A 20,502-nucleotide genomic window follows, 5' to 3' on the forward strand; every position below is an offset into this window, starting at 1 on the left:
TATCATCATTAGCTAAATGCTTGAATCGAACTTACAAACAAATATGTTTCCAAGGCTGAAGCGTGACAAGAAATAACTACATTGAAAGACCTGCACCGTAGCGTTGTTTGTAGCTGTTTCTATGCGTGCAAAACAAATTCGGTACTTCCTGTTTGCGTCGTCTTTCTAAGTACCAGAAAGCGCCACTAGGGGGCAAATAACACCATTGAACACAATGAAAATCCAATTTAACCATTGTAATAAAATAATCTGTTACCTTCTAACAGGATGGCAGCACACTATATGTCACTGGTTTCCTGTGACATATAAACCTCCAGGAGGTTTTGGGCTTCCTGATATCCTGTCTGCTCTCCCTCCATCTCTCTCTCCTTGAATTGTCCTCTTGCCCTCCCCTCCCTCTCTTTGACATCACCACCCCACTCTGTATCACTGATTGTGTGTCCGTCTCTGTTGGCGATGTTCTATAACAGAGTAAAAAGTCTCCACCCATAAAATGCGGTTAAGGGCTTAATCATACTGCACTTTGCTGTATCCATCGTCTTGCTGTGTCTTATTTATTCTAAAAGGTCAAATATCCCGTGATTGGAATGTACAGTCGTTGCCAAAAGTTGAGAATGACACAAATATTAATTTTCACATAGTCTGCTGCCTCAGTTTGTATGATGGTAATTTGCATATACTCCAGAATATAATGAAGAGTGATCAGATGAATTGCAAAGTCCCTCTTTGCCATGCAAATTAACTGAATCCCCCAAAAGGACCAGCTGACATGTCAGTGATTCTCTCGTTAACACAGGTGTGAGTGTTGATGAGGACAAGGCTGGAGATCACTCTCTCATGCTGATTGAGTTTGAATAACAGACTGGAAGCTTCAAAAGGAGGGTGGTGCTTGGAATCATTGTTCTTCCTCTGTCAACCATGGTTACCTGCAAGGAAACACGTGCTGTCATCATTGCTTTGCACAAAAAGGGCTTCATAGGCAAGGATATTGCTGCCAGTAAGATTCCACGTAAATCAACCATTTATCAGATCATCAAGAACTTCAAGGAGAGCGGTTCAGTTGTTGTGAACAAGGCTTCAGGGCGCCCAAGAAAGTCCAGCAAGTGCCAGGACTGTCTCATAAAGTTGATTCAGCTGCGGGATTGGGGCACCACCAGTACAGAGCTTGCTCAGGAATGGCAGCAGGCAGGTGTGAGTGCATCTGCACGCACAGTGAGGTGAAGATGTTTGGAGGATGGCCTGGTGTCAAGAAGGGCACCAGGAAAAACATCAGGGACAGACTGATATTCTGCAAAAGGTGCAGGGATTGGACTGCTGAGGACTGGGGTAAAGTCATTTTCTGAATCCCCTTTCCGATTGTTTGGGGCATCCGGATAAAAGCTTGTCCGGAGAAGACAAGGTGAGCGCTACCATCAGTCCTGTGTCATGCCAACAGTAAAGCATCCTGAGACCATTCATGTGTGGGGTTGCTTCTCAGCCAAGAGAGTGGGCCCACTCACAATTTTGCCTAAGAACACAGCCATGAATAAAGATTGGTACCATCACATCCTCCGAGAGCAACTTCTCCCAACCATCCAGCAACAGTTTGGTGACAAAAAATTCCTTTTACAGCATGATAGAGCACCTTGCCATAAGACAAAAGTGATATCTAAGTGAATCGGGGAACATCGATATTTTGGGTCCATGGCCAGGAAACTCCCCAGACCTTAATCCCATTGAGAACTTGTGGTCAAACCTCAAGAGGCGGTTGGACAAACAAAAACCCACAAATTCTGACACTCCAAGCATTGATTATGCGAGAATGGGCTGCCATCAGTCAGGATGTGGCCCAGAGTTAATTGACAGCATGCCAGGGCGGATTGGAGGTTTTGAAGAACAAGGGTCAACACTGCAAATATTGACTCTTTGCATCAACTTCATGTAATTGTCAATACAAGCCTTTGACAACTTATGAAATGCTTGTAATTATACTTCAGTATTCCATAATAAGATCTGACAATATCTAAAGACACTGAAGCAGCAAACTTTGGAAATTAATATTTGTGTCATTCTCAAAACTTTTGGCCACGACTGTACAACCCTGAGACACAGCTATGCATTTCATCCTCTTAAAATTAGGATATTACTCAAGAAGACACACCCGACCTTGTACATCACACACACTTTCACAAACAGACACACACATGCACACGTTGCTCATACATGTGTATGGACACACTGGAGTGGCTTGAAACAGGTAGGACTGTCTGGAGGAAGTCAAAGGGGAAGTCTGGAGCAGATCTTTCCAATACGGAGGTCATGACCCTTAATAGAATATGGAGTCATGTCGGTGTGTCGCCCTCTTGTGGTTGGTATGAGTCATGAAAGTTTGTAATACAAAATTAAAGTCCATTCATCCATTGTCATGTGGTTATTTTTCAGAATGTCTTTTTTTTAAACCCCCCCTCTTCACTCACATACTGGATTTGATACATCACTGTCTTCCTTATAAGATCTCATGTTCAGTGGTGGAAAAAGTACCCAATTGTCATACTTCAGTAAAAGTAAAGATACCTTAAATGAAAATTACTGAAGTAAAAGTGAGTCACCCAGTAAAATACTACATGAGTAAAAGTTAAAAAGCATTTGTTTTTAAATATACTAAAGTATAAATGTATAATTGTAATTTCAAAAATATACTTAAGTATCAAAAGAAAGTATAAAGCACTTCAAATGTTTTATTTTAAGCAAACAAGATGACATTTTCTTTTTTTTAAATGATTATTTACAGACAGCCAGGGGCATGCTCCAACACTTGCAAAGGTCCTAATGGATATTGCAATTTATCGCCGTAATCCGAAACTTTTGTTGGTGGAGAGAACATTTAGCTATTTTAAAGAAAATGTTCTGCAATTCAACACATTTTCCCCTGTCTCTTGTGTGTTCATGATACCTGAGGGACTCAAAATCAACAGGGTCTCTCTGGGTGTCGAGGCCATAGTCTGTAAAACAAACAGTTAGAGGGCCCAGGGCATGTAATCTGGCCATGATAATAACAAGATTTAGATAGCTAGGTAAATAACCAGCTAACATGGGCTAGTTGATCAACTGGGCATTTCTATCAGGTCTGTCAGTGAATGAAATTACTAGTGGAAAACTGTCCATGCATTACCAAATTTCTAAATTGCACCTTGCGCGTTCCACTATAACAATTATCAACAGCATGTTTGTTAAAAGCCAGATTTTTTACATAACATATATTCATTTTTTAAATTTAGTCGAGACCCACAGTCCGTATTGACCCTGTTCTGGGTCCGGATCCGGATCACTGTCTGCCTATTGAGTATGGCTGGCCTAGATGCTATCACAACCTCTTCCGATAAAATGAAATGCACAATCGGTCACAAATCTAGAACTACAAATGTAACCCTTCCGATGTAATTCTTTCTGATAGCTATTCTGATTCTAGCCCACTATCTCTCATTCCATAAAGTGTCTTCTTGAACCCTGGGTCCTTTACCTTTTAGGTTTACGGTCTCAGCCTCTTGTTCAGCACCAGTGGGTAAAGTCCGCCTCTGGGGCAGATTATTAACCTGGCTAATCTGGTCCTCTCAACCCCCATACAATGCGCTGTTCCACTCCTGTATGGGGCTGAGGTCACAAGTGTTGAGTTGAGAGAGCACAAAGAAAAGCAGCCTTACCCAATACCCAACAAACCATCACAAGGACCTGACAGCCCAGAGGAAGCAGATGCAGCACACAGAGACACAACCAGACCACAAGGTGAACTCTTCATTTACTACCGTTTCAGTATGAGTTGATGAATTGATGAGTTTAGTTGTTAATGTTTGGTAAGTCTACATGATCTGGCCTGACAAGATCATGATTATGGGATGTTCATATGTGATGTGCTATGTTTTTCTATCAAGTGTAAAGTTGAACATGTTAAGTTATCCTATTACTTCATTCCCACAGTGTTTCTGTTGACTTTTGTTTGGTGAAATGACCCTGTGGGAAAAACTGTTTACTCGGACTACGGTCCTTACCGCCATGATGTCTGACTGACTAACTGAACTGAACTTGTGGAGGATGGTTCTAGCTGAAACAATGCTTTTTCAGGGCATTTGTGGCTATTGACACAATACCTGGTGAACACAAACAAACAAACGTGGAAACACTGAATTGTGTTTTACTTCCAGGGTGTACGAGAGCCTTTGCCATCGATTAGTCCCAGTGGCTGAACACGTGTCTCTGCTTTCAAGATTTGTGTGTGCCAAGTTGCCAACCCAATCCAAAATCCATTTAGATGTGTGACTGTCTCTGGTCCTCCCTCTCAGAGTGATGTCATCCAGAGTCAGACAGAGGAACAGGAGCAGAGTGCTGAGGGGGGGAAACTGGCTGCCGAGCAGCAGAAGCAGCAGCCGGGCTTTGACATGATCTACACCATAGAGGATGTCCCGCCGTGGTACCTCTGCATTCTACTGGGCCTCCAGGTGCACAAATACACACACACTCTTTCACACACACCTCGTTTTCATGGATGGTTTCATCAGTAGACTCCACCTTTCTCTTGCTCTTTTGTGTGCTCTCGTTTCCCATATCTCTGGTCCCCCCTCTCTTTCTCACTCCACAGTGATTAACACTGCGTCTTTGATCACAGCACTACCTGACGTGTTTTAGCGGGACCATCGCTGTGCCCTTCCTGCTAGCGGAGGCCATGTGTGTGGGAAAGGACCAGAACACTGTCAGTCAGCTGGTGGGAACCATCTTCACCTGCGTGGGAATCACCACACTCATTCAAACCACCTTTGGAGTCAGGTGTGTGTGCTTGGTTTGTGTGCATGTGTGTACATGTGTATGTCTGCTAATGCTTATCATGCACCTGTGTTTCATCTTCGATTTGTAGGTTACCTCTTTTCCAGGCCAGTGCTTTTGCTTTCCTCATCCCTGCTCAAGCTATCCTAGGGCTGGATAGATGGAAATGTCCCCCTGAAGGTGCGTCCCTCAATCTCAACCTGTGTGAAAAGAATAGGGCCCAGTCACAGACAGAACCTCACTAATGGGCTGTTGTTTCTGTCTGTCTTTCCACAGAGGAGATTTATGGGGACTGGAGTCTTCCTCTGAACACCTCCCACATCTGGCACCCAAGGATGAGAGAGGTACTTCCTGCTTCTTTTCAGTGGGCCTCCATCTTGTGGTACATCCTTCTGAACTGTAGCATCTCTCACTTTAATTGACATTATCTGAGACATCATGTAGACATAACTAGGATCAATAAATGTTCCTGGTCAGGTCACATGGGGGTCCTCCACATAGGCTGCTGCTACTGTCTATTACTTATTCTGTTGCCTAGTCACTTTACCCCTACCTGTACATAGCTACCTCAATTACCTCATACTCCTGCACATCAACTCGGTCCTGGTACTCCCAGTATACACAGTGTATTCAGTTACCTTGACTTTTTCCACATTTTGATACGTTACAGCCTTGTTCTAAAATTGATCAAATTAAACATTTCTCATCTATCTACACACAATACCCCATAATGACAAGGCAATAACAGGTTTTTAGAAATATTAGCAAATTTATAAAAAAAATATTTAAAAAACAGAAATACCTTATAAGTATTCAGACCCTTTGCTATGAGATTTGAAATTGAGCTCAGGTGCATCCTGTTTCTATTGATCATCCTTGAGATGTTTCTACAACTTGATTGGAGTTCACCTGTGGTAAATTCAATTGATTGAATATGATGTGGAAAGGCACACAATTATCTATATAAGGTCCCACAGTTGAAATTGCATGTCAGAGCAAAAACCAAGCCATAAGGCAGGATTGTGTCGAGGCACAGATCTGGGGAAGGGTACAAAAAATGTCTACGGCATTGAAGGTCCCCAAGAACACACTGGCCATCATTCTTAAATGGAAGAAGTTTGGAACCACCAAGACTCTTCCTAGAGCTGACCGCCCGGCCAAACTGAGCAATCGGGGGAGAACGGCCTTGGTCAGGGAGGTGACCAAGAACCCGATGGTCACTCTGACAGAGCTCCGGAGTTCTTCTGTGGAAATGGGAGAACCTTCCAGAAGGACAACCATCTCTGCAGCACTCCACCAATCAAAGTACAGAGATATCCTTGATGAAAACCTGCTCTAGAGCACTCAGGATATCAGACTGGGGTGAAGATGTACCTTAAAACAGGACAACAACCCTAAGTACACAGCCAAGACAACGCAGAAGTGGTTTCGGGACAAGTCTCTGGATGTCCTTGAGTGGCCCAGCCAGAGCCCGGTTATGAATGAACCCGATCGAACATCTCTGGAGAGACCTGAAAATAGCTGTGTAGCAACGCTCCCCATCCAACCTGACAGAGCTTGAGAGGATCTGCAGAGAAGAATGGGAGAAACTCCCCAAATACAGGTGTGCCAAGCTTGTAGTGTCATACCCAAGAAGACTCAAGGCTGTAATCGCAGTTTTTTGTTGCAAACATTTCCAAAAAGCTGTTTGCTTTGTTGTTATGAGGTATTGTGTGTAGATTGATGAGGGGGAAAACAATATGATCCATTTTAGAACAAGGCTGTAAGGTAACAAAATGTGGAAAAAGTCAAGGGGTCTGAATACTTTCCGAATGCACTGTAGCCATGTTACTTTTACTCATTATTGTTATTCATTATTCACGGTGTATTTATTCCTTGTGTCACTATTTTTTTATTTTTTTATTGAATTGTTTTATCTTAACTCTGCGTTATTGGAAAATGACACGTACGTTAGCATTTCACTGTTAGTCTACACTTGTTGTTTATGAAGCAAGTGACAAATAACATTTTATTTGATTTGACATATCTAATGATAATAACAGTCGGTTTCTCTCCCCTGTAGATCCAGGGTGCCATCATAGCATCCAGTGCAGTGGAGGTGGTCATCGGGCTGGTGGGTCTCCCTGGTCTCCTCCTGGACTACATCGGGCCCCTGACCGTCACCCCCACCGTGTCCCTCATCGGCCTGTCTGTCTTCCAGACAGCTGGGGACAGAGCCGGCTCTCACTGGGGCCTCTCAGCACTGTGAGAGCACAATCCATCCTTTGTCTATTGAATCCAGCCCTTCCCTGTAATGCATCCTCTCTGTGGACTCTGCTCTTTCCATCTGATCCTCTCCACTCATGCTTACACTTGAGATCCAACAATGTTTTCTGAGTTTGATTACTCTCTAGGCCGAGGGCCTGTTTTTCTCACTTCTGTTCCTCGCTTCTATAGTAGAAATGGATTACTTTGACTAGGGCTTGAGACTCTTTACTGTCTTCAATCCAAGGTCATTGAAGCTATTGAATCTAATCACATACTATTTAGGTAGCCCTTCACCCTTGTATCCGTATACGGGTTGAAAATGGCAGATTTGGGCACTGATAAATGCCTGAATTGGAACGCAGTGTCTGTACAGTAACATGCTATACCTGACGTCAGAGCCCTGGCTCTGCGTTTCACAGCTGTGTGGGGGTTTGGACTGACAGACGCTCTGAACTTGAGCACCTTGTGCAACAAGAAGTTCCCCCATCACCCCTGCTAATTGGGCAACTTTTGCAAATGTTTTGTTGTCTAACTGAGGGAACTGCTGTACATTAAGATGACTCTATGCATTTTTGAAAGATGAGACGTTGAGGATTATAAGAAATACTGCTTGGATGTAATTCAAGCAATCCAAACACTTGTGAGTCCAAATGTGCACTTCACATTTCCAGATCATAAAACTCATGTCATATACAGCACAGTGTCAACGTGTGTACGATCACTGTGCTTGATGTACAGTTCCAAGATTACATGGCGTCTTACCCTGGGTTGTTCTGAACAGATTGAGCCTGTGTTTGTTCATTGTGAAGAGAATTTGCCGCAGCAGACGCACCTTGAATGCACTCATGACTCCTTTCTGTGCGCGTCAAAATTACGACCGTTTTTTCCCCTGAATTGCCTTGGCAATAAAACAAGTTTTCAAACCATGCCCACCTGACCCAGATGGTCATTTATAATGGACCGTTTTTTTGGATTGCGTCGACAAAAACAGGTAATTGTGTGATGGCGGGGATGGATGGTTGTGTTCCAAACGACTGTGCTTGTGTCGGGCGAACTGTTGTGCCCTCACCTTTGCTCTAATACTTTTCCCATCATCTCCAAAGTGTTCCCTTTCAATTGTTACCATGGTTATGCATTTGATTTTCATTTGTCTTCTGTAAGAAACATTTCAATGTAGCCCTATCCATATAGGCAATTCCCACGAGTGTTTAAAGGGTCCATTGCTTTTCCCCTGTTGCTTTGTCTTTGATTCGGTTATGTTGTCGCTATATCACTGCCTTACTGATCCTCTGCGTCTCCCCAGGTGCATCTTCCTCATCGTGCTATTTGCTCAGTACCTGAGGAACTGGTCCTTCCCTTTCCTCACCTACAACAGGAAGAAAGGCTTCAGCATCACCAGGTTCCAGATCTTTAAGATGTTCCCGGTTAGAACCAAAAAACACATATTTGTCTCACAGGGATGTTAAAAAGCCCTCCAATCCATGCTAATCAGATGTTCTCATGTGGGGCATGAACTGATGTTCATCAAATACACCAAGCTATTCATTCACAGCACTTACCATGCCACTCCAATCTTGAGAGGTATAATAAAGTCTCATCTTAGGCAGACTTTATTGCATTTTCCTCTGTGTTACTGCCTTAATCAGTGCTGCCAGCCAGGTCATGGGGACATTGTCAAGGCCAGGCTATATAAATGACTCACTGTGATAGATAGAACCAGACCACAGGGGTAATTTCACCATTACATTAATGCAAAGTATTAGCTTCCTGATGAAAAGGGCTGTAAGAATGGGCACAGAATAGGCCTACATAATAAGCTCTATGATTAGGCTGTATGATATGTCATGCTGTTCCCCTTCTCTGTGTGTCTGTGGTGCTGGGTTTAGATTATCATGGCCATCATGTTGGTGTGGCTGCTGTGTTACATCCTGACCCTGACCGACGTGTTGCCCAGTGACCCCAGCAAGTACGGACAGAAGGCACGCACTGATGCGCGCGGTGACATCATGACCCTCTCCCCCTGGTTCCGCTTCCCCTACCCCTGTAAGAGGCCAGCCTTACAGCCATTGTCTCTCACACTGGGCCAGTTTGGACGCCTGAGCTAGAGCAAGAGTCAAGTTAAGAAATTGGATGACACTGGCCATTTATGATCACCTTTAGAATGACCTTATATAACATTTTCAATGGTTTAAATTATCTAAGTTGTCATCCATTGCCATTGCCTCTTGTCTTGCTACATAGGGGAATAATTCCGACTTGTGGTGTTTGTGTGTCCCTGAAAGGTCAGTGGGGGTTGCCCACGGTGACCATCGCCGGAGTGCTGGGCATGTTCAGTGCCACACTAGCTGGCATTATAGAGTCTATCGGGGACTATTACGCCTGTGCTCGCCTCTCAGGGGCACCTCCGCCACCGGTCCATGCCATCAACAGGTGAGCATCAGTTTCCTACGCCACAGTTTAGATTTCTAACCTGGACCGAAGGCTCTGACATGAACCTATGTTCGAGATAGTCCTCTGTGGTCAAGCATCAGTACTCTATTCTCTGTGTGGATGTATGTATGTAGGTGTCTGCATCCTTCATTATCCTTCGTGTCTTGTCTTTCCCATACTAGGGGTATTTTCACAGAGGGGGTGTGCTGTATTATAGCAGGACTACTGGGTACAGGAAATGGCTCCACCTCCTCCAGTCCCAACATTGGAGTTCTGGGAATCACTAAGGTTAGGAAGCTTAGCCCCTCAGCCCCTCCCCAGTTCTTCAGACATGCTGTCTTTAATCTATTTACTTAAAACACATGAGTGTACATATGGAATCTCAGATGTTGTATTTATGTCTTGTTCAAGTTGGAATCAGCAATAATATCTGTTTGAAACGGATAAACGCTTATCAACACGGTCTCTAGTGCAAGCCCTTTGCCGCAATGGAAATCAATTGTTATTATTTCCACATAATTATTGACTAAGGGTCTACTCATCTTTACATATGCTGGTATGTTACTCTAGTGTGGATTCATAATCAATGAACTGCAACTGATACTAGAGGTTGCACAGTTCACATTGAGCCATGTTGTACTATGTCCCTAAACACAGGTGGGCAGCAGAAGAGTGGTGCAATATGGTGCAGCCATAATGTTCCTGTTAGGAACAGTGGGGAAATTCACTGCCCTCTTCGCATCTCTGCCTGACCCCATTCTAGGTGGCATGTTCTGCACCTTGTTCGGTGAGTCATTGGGAGAATCTCAATTGCATACTCCTCGCGTCCTCTGCCCCCGCGTTCTTCTCAAAACCCATTGGAGGAGAAGGTCAGAGGGGAGTGACCTCTGTGTTTCTTATCCAATGGGTTTTGAGAAGGATGCGAGGAGAGAGGAAGCAAGGAGTATGCAATTGAGATTCTCCCACTGTGTTCTGTGACTTCCAAATACAGATTCCACACACAGCATCATCTCAGTGTCAGCCACCAGGGGGGGTAGTATGATCACAAAAAACTCACTATTTCAGAAAGGGGATCATATTATGTTTGTAGCTAGAAACACGGATAACCGTTTAAAAATATGACAATAATAACCTTTTCCACACCTCTGTTGTTTGTGTTGTCTATGCCCTGCAGGTATGATCACGGCTGTGGGCTTGTCCAACCTGCAGAGCGTAGACCTCAACTCCTCTAGGAATCTCTTTGTCCTCGGCTTCTCCATGTTCTTCGGTCTCATGCTGCCCAGCTACCTAGACTTGCACCCTGGCTGCATCAAAACAGGTGGGCTGCACATTTAAAAGGGCTTTATTGATAAGAAAAGGCATCATCATCATCTGCTGGGGAAGTGTAGGAGTGGCTGTAGGAAGTTCAGAGTATGTGTACAGTTAGACTGGTATGCAGGTTTAGTACGGTTTTGCTGCTGGATATTATGTTGGATGCTATGAATAATGATTAAGGATCATTAATTTGGTGGTACATGTTTCATTGCCCTCAGGAGTTGCAGAGGTGGATCAAATCCTCACAGTGCTCCTAACCACTGAGATGTTTGTTGGAGGCTTCCTGGCGTTTGCTCTGGATAACACCATCCCAGGTATGCGTGCTCTGTAAGAGTGCAACACCTCATCTCGTTAACAGATGTCAAACGCACAGCACTGCCTAGTCACCTCATCACACACGGATCGGAGGGAGCCGTTGCTTTGTGTTTGTTGACAGTATGTGTCACCACCATGTCACAATGGGACACGCCAATCCTTCAAACGGTTGCCTGTAACTACCCATGTTTGTTGATCAAATCAAATTGCATTTGTCACATGTGCCGAATACAACAGGTGTTGTAGACCTTACAGTGAAATGCTTACTTACAAGCCCTTAACCAACAATGCAGTCTTAAGAAAATACCCCCCCCCCCATAAAAGTAAGAGATAAGAATAACAAATAATTAAAGAGCAGCAGTAAAATAACAATAGCGAGGCTATATACAGGGGGTACCTGTACAGAGTCAATGTGCGGGGGCACTGGTGTCGAGGTAATTGAGGTAATCTTTCAGGAATACTTAGGATAGGATAAAGTAATCCTTCTCACCTCCCCCCCCCTTAAAAGATTTAGATGCACTATTGTAAAGTGGCTGTTCCACTGGATGTCTTAAGGTGAACGCACCAATTTGTAAGTCGCTCTGGATAAGAGCGTCTGCTAAATGACTTAAATGTAAATGTAGGTAATATGTACATGTAGGTAGAGTTATTAAAGTGACTATGCATAGATAATAACAGAGAGTAGCAGCAGCGTAGAAAAGGGGGGGGGGGGCAATGCAAATAGTCTGGGTAGCCATTTGATTAGCTGTTCAGGAGTCTTATGGCTTGGGGGTAGAAGCTGTTTAGAAGCCTCTTGGACCTAAACTTGGCGCTCCGGTTCCGCTTGCCGTGCTGTAGCAGAGAGAACAGTCTATGACAAGGGTGGCTGGAGTATTTGACCATTTTTAGGGCCTTCCCCTGACACCGCCTAGTATAGAGGTCCTGGATGTCCCCGGTGATGTACTGGGCTGTACGCTCTACCCTTTGTAGTGCCTTGCGGTCGGAGGCCGAGCAATTGCCATACCAGTCAGTGATGCAACCCGTCAGGATGCTCTCAATGGTGCAGCTATAAAACCTTTTAAGGATCTGAGGACCCATGCCAAATCTTTTCAGTCTCCTGATGGTGAATAGGTTTTGTCGTGCCCTCTTCATGACTGTCACACCATGATTGGTGTGCTTGGACCCTGTTAGTTTGTTGGTGATGTGGACGCCAAGGAACTTGAAGCTCTCAATCTGCTCCACTACAGCCCTGTCGATGAGATGTGTTATTGTGTGTGTGTTTTGTGCATGTATACTTGTGTGTGTGGTCCAAACAGGCACAAGGAAGGAGAGAGGGCTGTTGGACTGGAAGGCTGATGAGGGCAGTGGGGGAAACTCCGCGAACATACATACTACTTATGACTTTCCCATTGGAATGAGCTGCGTTAGGAAGATCAGCTGCCTGCGCTATCTCCCCATCTGCCCCAGCTTCCAAGGCTTCAGGCAGCGCAGACGGAAGGACAGCATGCAGGAAAACAACGAGGATGAATTAAGAGAGAGGACTGAGAGTGTACGCATGGACACAACAATTACCTTGGCCTGCACCAAAGTATAGTAAAAGTTCAATGATTAATCTTTTAGATTATTTTTATACTGAGGTATGATTTTCACAGCTATTTATTGTTTTGGACACTTACAAATGCACGATGTTGCAATGTTGTGACTGGAATATTATTTACTAGAGCATGTAACTCACCATGTATCTTGGAGGTTTGGTCTACCATCTCTGTTTTCTTACTCACCACCACGTTTTTATAGCATCTATTATTGGTCTACGCTGAAGAACACAGAGCCATATATTCAGACACATACTTGACCGTATGCTTGTATATAGGCTGTACTGAAGAAGCAGAAACAACATTAGCAGTGGTTTTTTGTATTTTATTAAGTCTTTCTTGTGTACAAAATGAACAAGTAATGATAGTGTCTCTCTCTTCTAATGATCTGAACTCAATCGGAGGTAAAGCAAAACAGTTATGATATAAAATGAAAGTGTAATATATTAAAACATTCCTATTTTTTGACTACGTTAAATGTTTGTTTACATTATTAAGTGTTACAATAAAATGTTAAAACGAGATTAGTGAGAGGAGAGCCGTCGATTAACATATTTACAATCTGACCAAAAAGTGCTGTAAGAAAGAAAACCCACATGCTTCAGTCAACATGGTAATTGTACTGTATTAGCTGAGAGAGACTGAACAACAACACTGCACAGATTGGAAGAAAAAAAGTGCAGGCCAAGAGGCTAGGGTCTATTGATCTATCAAGGAAGTACAGGATCAGAGTTTTTATGGCTGTTCAGTATTGATTTCACTGTGACATGATGAAAGATGTTGAATTGAATTTCCCATCCATATTACACCCAAAACCCTTGTCTGCCAGGGCCTCTGTCAATAGTGGCCATTGCAGTCTGCCCCTGGTGATGCGTTTTTTAATCTGACGACAGATGCCCTCTCGGCTTGTTCAGGCCACTCTCCTCAAGTAAACAATGGTGAGATGTAAAAGACAACAAAAGCTTACAAAATAAAATAAAAAATAGCACCCACTCAAATCTTAATTTCTCCTTTGAAAATTGCAAAAGAAAATCTGTGTTTTAAGAAAGTGTTGTTTTATCTATATTACACAACTAGACATGGCAAACATCATCACAAAAAAACTGTTTATGTTAGAAAATGAGATGACATGCCATTTTAGTTACAGTAAAAGATCATCAAGCATCTGCCCAGAAAGACACAGTTTCAATAGGGAGGGAAGAGGAGGGTTCAGAGAACCACAGGTAAATACACTGTATGCATTTTCGTTATGGAAAACATTGCATACCTTAGCAGCCCTCTGCTCTCTCACACAAATATCTGACAACGTGAAGTCCCGGTAGTCATCATCTTTATGGGTATTGTGTCAGGAATTTTCGGATTCAGGTGAATCCGAGATGAGACACTGATTTTCGTCACTATTATTGATACCCAAGTTTTACTCAACCTGACAGTATGTAAGACACTCTGATCCATCTCTGGGTGGCCTTGTGCGGCTTACCCTCAGTCCTTACCCCCTGGACAGTGCAGTGTACAGTCCCGTCGTAGTGTTAAGTGTTCTGCTGTTTCAGTCCGGTAGGCAGCAGTCTTACAGCCAGGTGTGAGGCATCTCCTGTGGATGAGCCTGAACAGAGAAGCACTTGGGAGGGTACATGGCTGGGAATTGCAGTGAGTGGTAGGGCATGGCACACGCTGGTGGCAGGACTGCTGTAGGCACCGTCTGCTGTGGCAGCAGCACTTCCACGTACTGGCAGGTCTCTGGATCAAACAGCATCTTGCGCTGAGGTGGAAGTTGGGGAACGTCGATGTAGAAACATCTCCCCGTCTCCGGGTCCATCAGCATGTGTCGGGGTCCCTGTCCGTAAACCTGACCTCCAGCTATCTCAGGATATGCTAAGCCTGCACTGCCCTGCCTGTACTCTGTGCTGAACGGGGCCATGAAACCCTGTGTGCTGCACAGGTACTGCTGTTTGTGTGTCTGGGGAGGGCATTTTGTTTTCTCCATTCCCTGCTGGCTGTGGGGGTGAGAATTCTTCTCCCCTCAGCAGTTGGACTGGCTTGTTTTGAGGGGGAGGCTGCATCAGGACAGGGGCCTGTATGAAAGTCATCTTTCCAACGTGGGTTTGAATTGTCTGGTAGTTCATGGGGTTTGGTGTATGGAAGAAGGGAGACATCAGTGGCTGTGGAGTCCCAGTGGTGTTGAGCTGTACACAGGCAGGGGAAGGTGTGCAAGTGAGTGTAGTTTGACCCTGGGATCTGGGAGGAAGGCCATGGTTTTGGCTGCTATCCTTGGCACTGGAACACGTTGTAACTGAGGGCTGATACTGTTCTGGCTGGTACACGTGTGCTGCTGATGAGTAATATGTTGGAACTAAAGTAAAACTATTTGTGGCAGTTGCTTGTGGGGATTTCTGTTTCTCATTGGTGGTGCCTGTTCTTTCACACCATTGCTGATTAGACTTACTGGGGGGCTCCACTGAAGACCAGGTCTGCCGAAGCATCTCTTTTGAACTTGCATTGGCATTACTACTCAGGTTATCAGACTGGTTGATATTGGGTCGGCTGCCTCTTTTCTCAATAGATTTTGCAAGTGTGATATTTGTAAATCCAGTGTTAGGAATTCTGTCTTGTGATTCATGGAGAGCTGTGGCTTTGGTTACATATCCCTTGGGGGTGGTGTAAAGTGAAGCTGTATCCACGACCTTCAAAGGTGCCGATGGGAACACTTTCTTCACTAATAGCTTTTCATTAGGCCCGGGTGCTCTGACCCCGCAGGCCTCTCTGTTGCTGACCTGGTCATACACAGACTGCTGATAGAAGGACAGGAGACTGTCCTCTTTTCCCAAAATGGTGTCCGCTGCGTTTTTGAAAGACAGGTTGTAGGTATTTTTCACCAGCCTCCTCACATCCCTCACCACATGTACTGGGGCCTTGGCTTTAAATATCTCCTGTGTCCCCATGTTCCCAGACTGTCCCACAAACTTGACTTCTCCACTGTCCCCCGTCTCTATCGCCTTCCCTGACACACCTTCAGGAATTAGTGGCTGCTGACTGACTTGACTGCCCCAGAGTGTATCAGTCCTCTGTAGCCCCTTAGGCAGGGGGTTCTGTTGTTTATGGACCCCTTGCCCCCTGTTGCATTCCTCTGGTGTGTTTTTCACCGGAGCCTGTTTGCCTCCAGATCTGCTTGAACCAGCACATGTGCTCTGCGTTTTGCCCTTTGCTGAGTCACAAGATAGTCTGTCCCCTGGGCTCCGGTTAGCGTACGGCAGAGCCCCATCCCTGGGGTTTTGCCTTTCTATTTCCTCACTTTCCAGAGTGGAGGCTATTTCAGCACTCTTAGTGCTGGTGCTCTGAAACTCAGACCCTCCAAAGCTGCTCACGAGTGAAACAGAGTTCTGTTTGTAAAGTGACTTTTGGTGTGTTTTAGCGCTCGCAACCTGATGGTATTGGATAGAGTGACTCTGTCTATGTGAATCAACAGAGCTCATATCAGTTGTGCTGATCTCTTTGGCTGCCAGAGGGCTCTGGTGACAGTTCTTACCGTTATTCTGGACCTCTAGAGGTGCGAAGGCTCCTTCGTTCACTTCAGTTTTGTTTTGTAGATTCAGCTCACACTGCATCTTCTTTGACAGGACACTCTTGATGATACAGGAGGCCATTTTGGTTTTTGTGGAGGTCTCGTCCAGGGACATCGACTTCTGGAGCCTCTGCTTTCGCTCGGCCTGAGCTGTCTTGTTCTCCGACTCCATCCCATGTGACTCCTGGTGGAAAGTTGCTGGGGTGCTGTGCTGACGCATGAACACGTCCCTGCGGTGGCTGGCTGTACTGGGTGTACATTGGGCTTCATTTGTCACCTCTCCCTTATCACTGTCTTGTGATTCCGCCGTGTTACGTCTCTTCAGTTGGATTTGCCTCTTGGGAACAGTTTTTGTTCCCCCTCTGTACACCTCACCCTGGTTTTCCATAGCCACATCAATGCATTCGAAGCTGCCAGTTTCTGAGCATGCTGTTGTGCTTTGGATGTTAGCTGAGACAACCGATGACTGCTGGAGGGAGATATTATCTTCTGACCAATCGCTGACTGGAGACGGCTGGGTCAAGGACCTACAGCTGGAGTTGTAGACATCCAAATAGTCTGCCTGGGGGCAGTAGTGTTTGCTGAAGGCCAGGTCTCTGTCTGCCTTATAGAACTTGGTGGACATGGTGGATGGCTCACCGCTGTGTTGTAGAACCCCTTGGAGCCGCCAGGTGCTTCTACAGCGTTTCTGAGGGAGCAGACTGAATCTCCAGGTGTCTTGATGGCTGTCCGTTGGCAAGCTCTGGGATCCGGGAGGTCTCTGCCGTTGGTGTTGCTGCCCGGTTGCGAGGGAACACTCTGAATAACAACACGCCAGGATTCCTGACTGCAGCTCGCCGACTGTGAGTGTCGAGATGCAGCTTGCAGGCGCTTTTCTATTCCTGGCTCTGAGTGACAGCTCAGTCTGCTCCTCTCTATTGCTGGCCCCCATGCAGTCCAGCCCCTCCCCCTCATCCTACTGACCACCGTCCGGGGGGGGGGGGCTGCTAAAGAGTTTACTTTCAGTACCACAGATACTGGGACCCTTTTCCTGCTTTCTACCATATGTTGTGGAATCCTCATTTGGCTTTCTGCCCAAGTGTTCTCGTCCCCTGTCCTGGTTGTATTGGTTTACTTTTGGTCTGATCAAAATAGTCTTGGAGGTGTATCTGGGTTGAGAGGCTCAGAGCCCCTCATTGGTGTCAGTATCAGGGAGGGCGCCAGCGACAGTGCCCCTTAAGGTATCCCATTTTTTGGATGCAGAAGTTTTATCTGATGTTTCACCTGACCCGTCTGTACTCTCTCCCTCCTCTGTCAGGTTGGTTATACAGGGCTCAGGCAGTAGAGCAGCATCACTAACTTGAGATAAAGGTGGTGTTAGCGGGGCTGAGACTAGAGGTTGGGGCTTAGGACACGGTTTTTCATTTGGTTCTTCCACCTCGCCAAAATCACTTAGTGAACATAGGGCAGCGCAGTAGGAACTAGTCGAATCACTGACGTCATCAGTTGGCGCCAATGTCCTTGTCCTCCTCCTCCTCGTCAATGATATCATATGGAGAGGTTATTCTGACATCTCTCTACTGCCACAGTGCTCTATTTTAAATGCGGTGTAGGATGCTGTCTTACTTTCTAAGTCACACTCTTAATAGTTCTTCAGGGTTCAAGGCTTGACTCAGTCAACGTAAATCAGAATTACAGAAAGAAAAAACATTATTATTAGAATTTTAAATGTTGATGGCTTTGAATGAGATGAAATTACATCCTAACATGCAACTACACAGTTTTTAATCAAGTTTTGTTTATGGGCAATTCAATGCTAACAGAGTGATGCTGAGACTAAGATTTTTTAAATGTATGTCAAACAAAAACCAATAATTGCAAAGTTAAACCATACAAGTGTATGCACAAGGACTACTTTTAACCATTTCTACATATATATATTTTTTACAAAAACACCTTTACTTGAAGAACAGTGCAAGAACAGTTGGTACAACAATTTTGTAAGTAGTTCTTGTGAATGTCAGTATATACAGTACCAGTCAAAAGTTTGGACACACCAACTCATTCAAGGGTTTTTCTTCATTTTTACTATTTTCTACATTGTAGTGAAGACATCACAACTATGAAATAACACATATGGAATCATGTAACAACTACAAAAGTGTTAAACAAATCAAATTCTATAAATTCAAAGTAGCCACCCGTTTCCTTGATGACAGCTTTGCACACTCTTGGCGTTCTCTCAATCAGCTTCATGAGGTAGTCACCTGGAATGCATTTAATTTAACAGTTGTGCCTTGTTAATTTGTGGAATTTCTTTCTTTCTTAATGCATTTGAGCCAATCAGTTGTGTTGTGACAAGGTTGGGGTGGTATACAGAAGAGAGCCCTATTTGGTAAAAGACCAAGTCAATATTATGGCAAGAACAGCTCAAATAAGTGAAGAGAAACGACAGTCATTCATTACTTTAACACATAAAGGTCAGTCAATGCGGAAAATTTCAAGAACTTTTAAAGTTTCTTCAAGTGCAGTTGCAAAAACCATAAAGCGCTATGATGAAACTGGCTCTCATGTGGACCGCCACAGGAACAGAAGACCCAGAGTTATCTCTGCTGCAGATGATAAGTTCATTAGAGTTACCAGCCTCAAATAAATGCTTCTCAGAGTTCAAGTAACAGACACATATCAACATCAGCTGTTCAGAGACGGCGTGAATCAGGTCTTCATGGTAAAATTGCTCCAAAGAAACCACTACTAAAGGACACCAATAAGAAGAAGAGACTTGCTTGGGCCAAGAAACACAAGCAATGGACTTTAGACTGGTGGAAATCTGTCCTTTGGTCTGATGAGTCCAAATTTGAGATGTTTGGTTCCAACCGCCGTCTCTTTGTGAGACGCAGAGTAGGTGAATGGATGATCTCTGCATATGTGGTTCCCACCGTGAAACATGGAGGAGGAGGTGTGATGGTGTGGGAATGCTTTGCTGGTGACACTGTCAGTGATTTATTTAGAATTCAAGGCACACTTAACAAGCATGGCTACCACAGCATTCTGTAGGGATACGCCATCCCATCTGGTTTGTGCTTAGTGGGACTATAATTTGTTTTTCAACAGGACAATGACCCAAAACACACCCCCAGGCTGCGTAAGGGCTATTTGACCTGCATCAAATGACCTGGCCTCCACAATCACCCGACCTCAACCTAATTGAGATGGTTTAGGATGAGTTGGACCGCAGAGTCAAGGACAGGCAGCAAACAAGTGCTTAGCATATGTGGGGACTCCTTCAAGACTTCTGGAAAAGCATTCCTCATGAAGGTGGTTGAGAGAATGCCAAAAGTGTGCAAAGCTGTCATCAAGGCAAAGGGTGGCTAGTTTGAAGAATCTCAAATATATTTGGATTTGTTTAACACTTTTTTGGTTACTACATGATTCCATGTGTTATTTCATAGTTTTGATGTCTTCCTTATTATTCTACAATGTAGAAAATAGTAAAAATAAAGAAAAACCTTTGAATGAGTAGGTGTGTCCAAACTTTTGACTGGAACTGTGGTTGTATGGTTTGTTTAACTTTGCAATCATTGGTTTTTGTTTGACATACATTTTAAATAGAAAAATCTGAGTCTCAGCATCACTCTATCACTGCCTAATTTCCCTTATCTTACTTTCCTAATCTATTTTTGTTTATCAAAATGTAAAAGTATCAAATAAAATGTATCTGGGTATTTTAATAGTAAATGTATATTATCTACATTATCTTTGAAACCTCTATCATGGTTGTGACATTTTGTGAAAATGCAGTTATTAGGTGAGAATCTGAAGGTATCTGATCTGACCTGTAGGAATTCTCCAGTTGAACGTGTGTTTGTAGAAGATGGTGCTTGTTGAAAGTGTCTGCAAAAGTGAGACCATCTGACACTTCCATTAAGACGTCTATGATCTACAGTTACCTTCATGTGAACTAGAAGGAGGCCCCCCTCATGTCATGTCAGCCTGAGCCCTCTGACCAGATCCTAAAGCCCAGCCTGGAGAAAACTCTTCACACATCAACCACCACTCCAGTCAAATCCTCCTCCAACAAAACCTGAAACAAAAGAACCATACGCCTTTAAATGTCAAGAGATCTCAAATGTTACAAAAATAGAAAGACACAAACAAATCACCAGGCCAACCAAAATAAATGGATGACTGTCTGACCTTCTTTTCTCTCCTCCTGAGGTTTGGCCTGGGGCTATGTGGTCCAGGCCCAGTGGGAGCTGAAACGACGGCGTGGCAGTTAGCTCTAGCAGC

At 44.4% G+C, this 20,502-nt stretch overlaps 1 protein-coding gene across 2 annotated transcripts; it reads left to right on the forward strand.

Annotated features, from left to right (window-relative positions):
* The first annotated feature begins 3,602 nt into the window (after positions 1-3,602).
* slc23a1 (solute carrier family 23 member 1) lies at positions 3,603-13,145 on the forward strand. Of its 2 annotated transcripts, XM_029626966.2 has the most exons (14): positions 3,603-3,762; positions 4,317-4,472; positions 4,640-4,797; positions 4,886-4,974; positions 5,071-5,138; positions 6,857-7,038; positions 8,345-8,465; positions 8,928-9,084; positions 9,324-9,471; positions 9,654-9,759; positions 10,129-10,258; positions 10,646-10,789; positions 11,004-11,099; positions 12,396-13,145. In XM_029626966.2, the coding sequence occupies exons 1-14, from the start codon at positions 3,730-3,732 to the stop codon at positions 12,671-12,673; spliced, it is 1,866 nt and encodes a 621-aa protein (XP_029482826.1). In that variant the 5' UTR covers positions 3,603-3,729; the 3' UTR covers positions 12,674-13,145. The 2 variants fall into 2 exon arrangements, with proteins under 2 accessions (XP_029482826.1, XP_064863245.1); XM_065007173.1 differs by lacking the exon at positions 3,603-3,762 and having other exon boundaries at positions 4,383-4,472; positions 4,613-4,797.
* The last annotated feature ends 7,357 nt before the right edge of the window (positions 13,146-20,502 follow it).

The sequence above is a fragment of the Oncorhynchus nerka genome, linkage group LG22 (assembly GCF_034236695.1).
Source record: "Oncorhynchus nerka isolate Pitt River linkage group LG22, Oner_Uvic_2.0, whole genome shotgun sequence".
NCBI classification, from domain to species: Eukaryota; Metazoa; Chordata; class Actinopteri; order Salmoniformes; family Salmonidae; genus Oncorhynchus; species Oncorhynchus nerka.

Bases quoted from the DNA above. Each gene is read 5' to 3' on its own strand.
- slc23a1 (XM_029626966.2), top strand. From the start codon at position 3,730: ATGCAGCACACAGAGACACAACCAGACCACAAG. The intron at 4,473-4,639 runs GTGCACAAATAC...CTTTGATCACAG, and splicing joins GCATTCTACTGGGCCTCCAG to CACTACCTGACGTGTTTTAG. The intron at 9,085-9,323 runs GTAAGAGGCCAG...TGTCCCTGAAAG, and splicing joins GTTCCGCTTCCCCTACCCCT to GTCAGTGGGGGTTGCCCACG.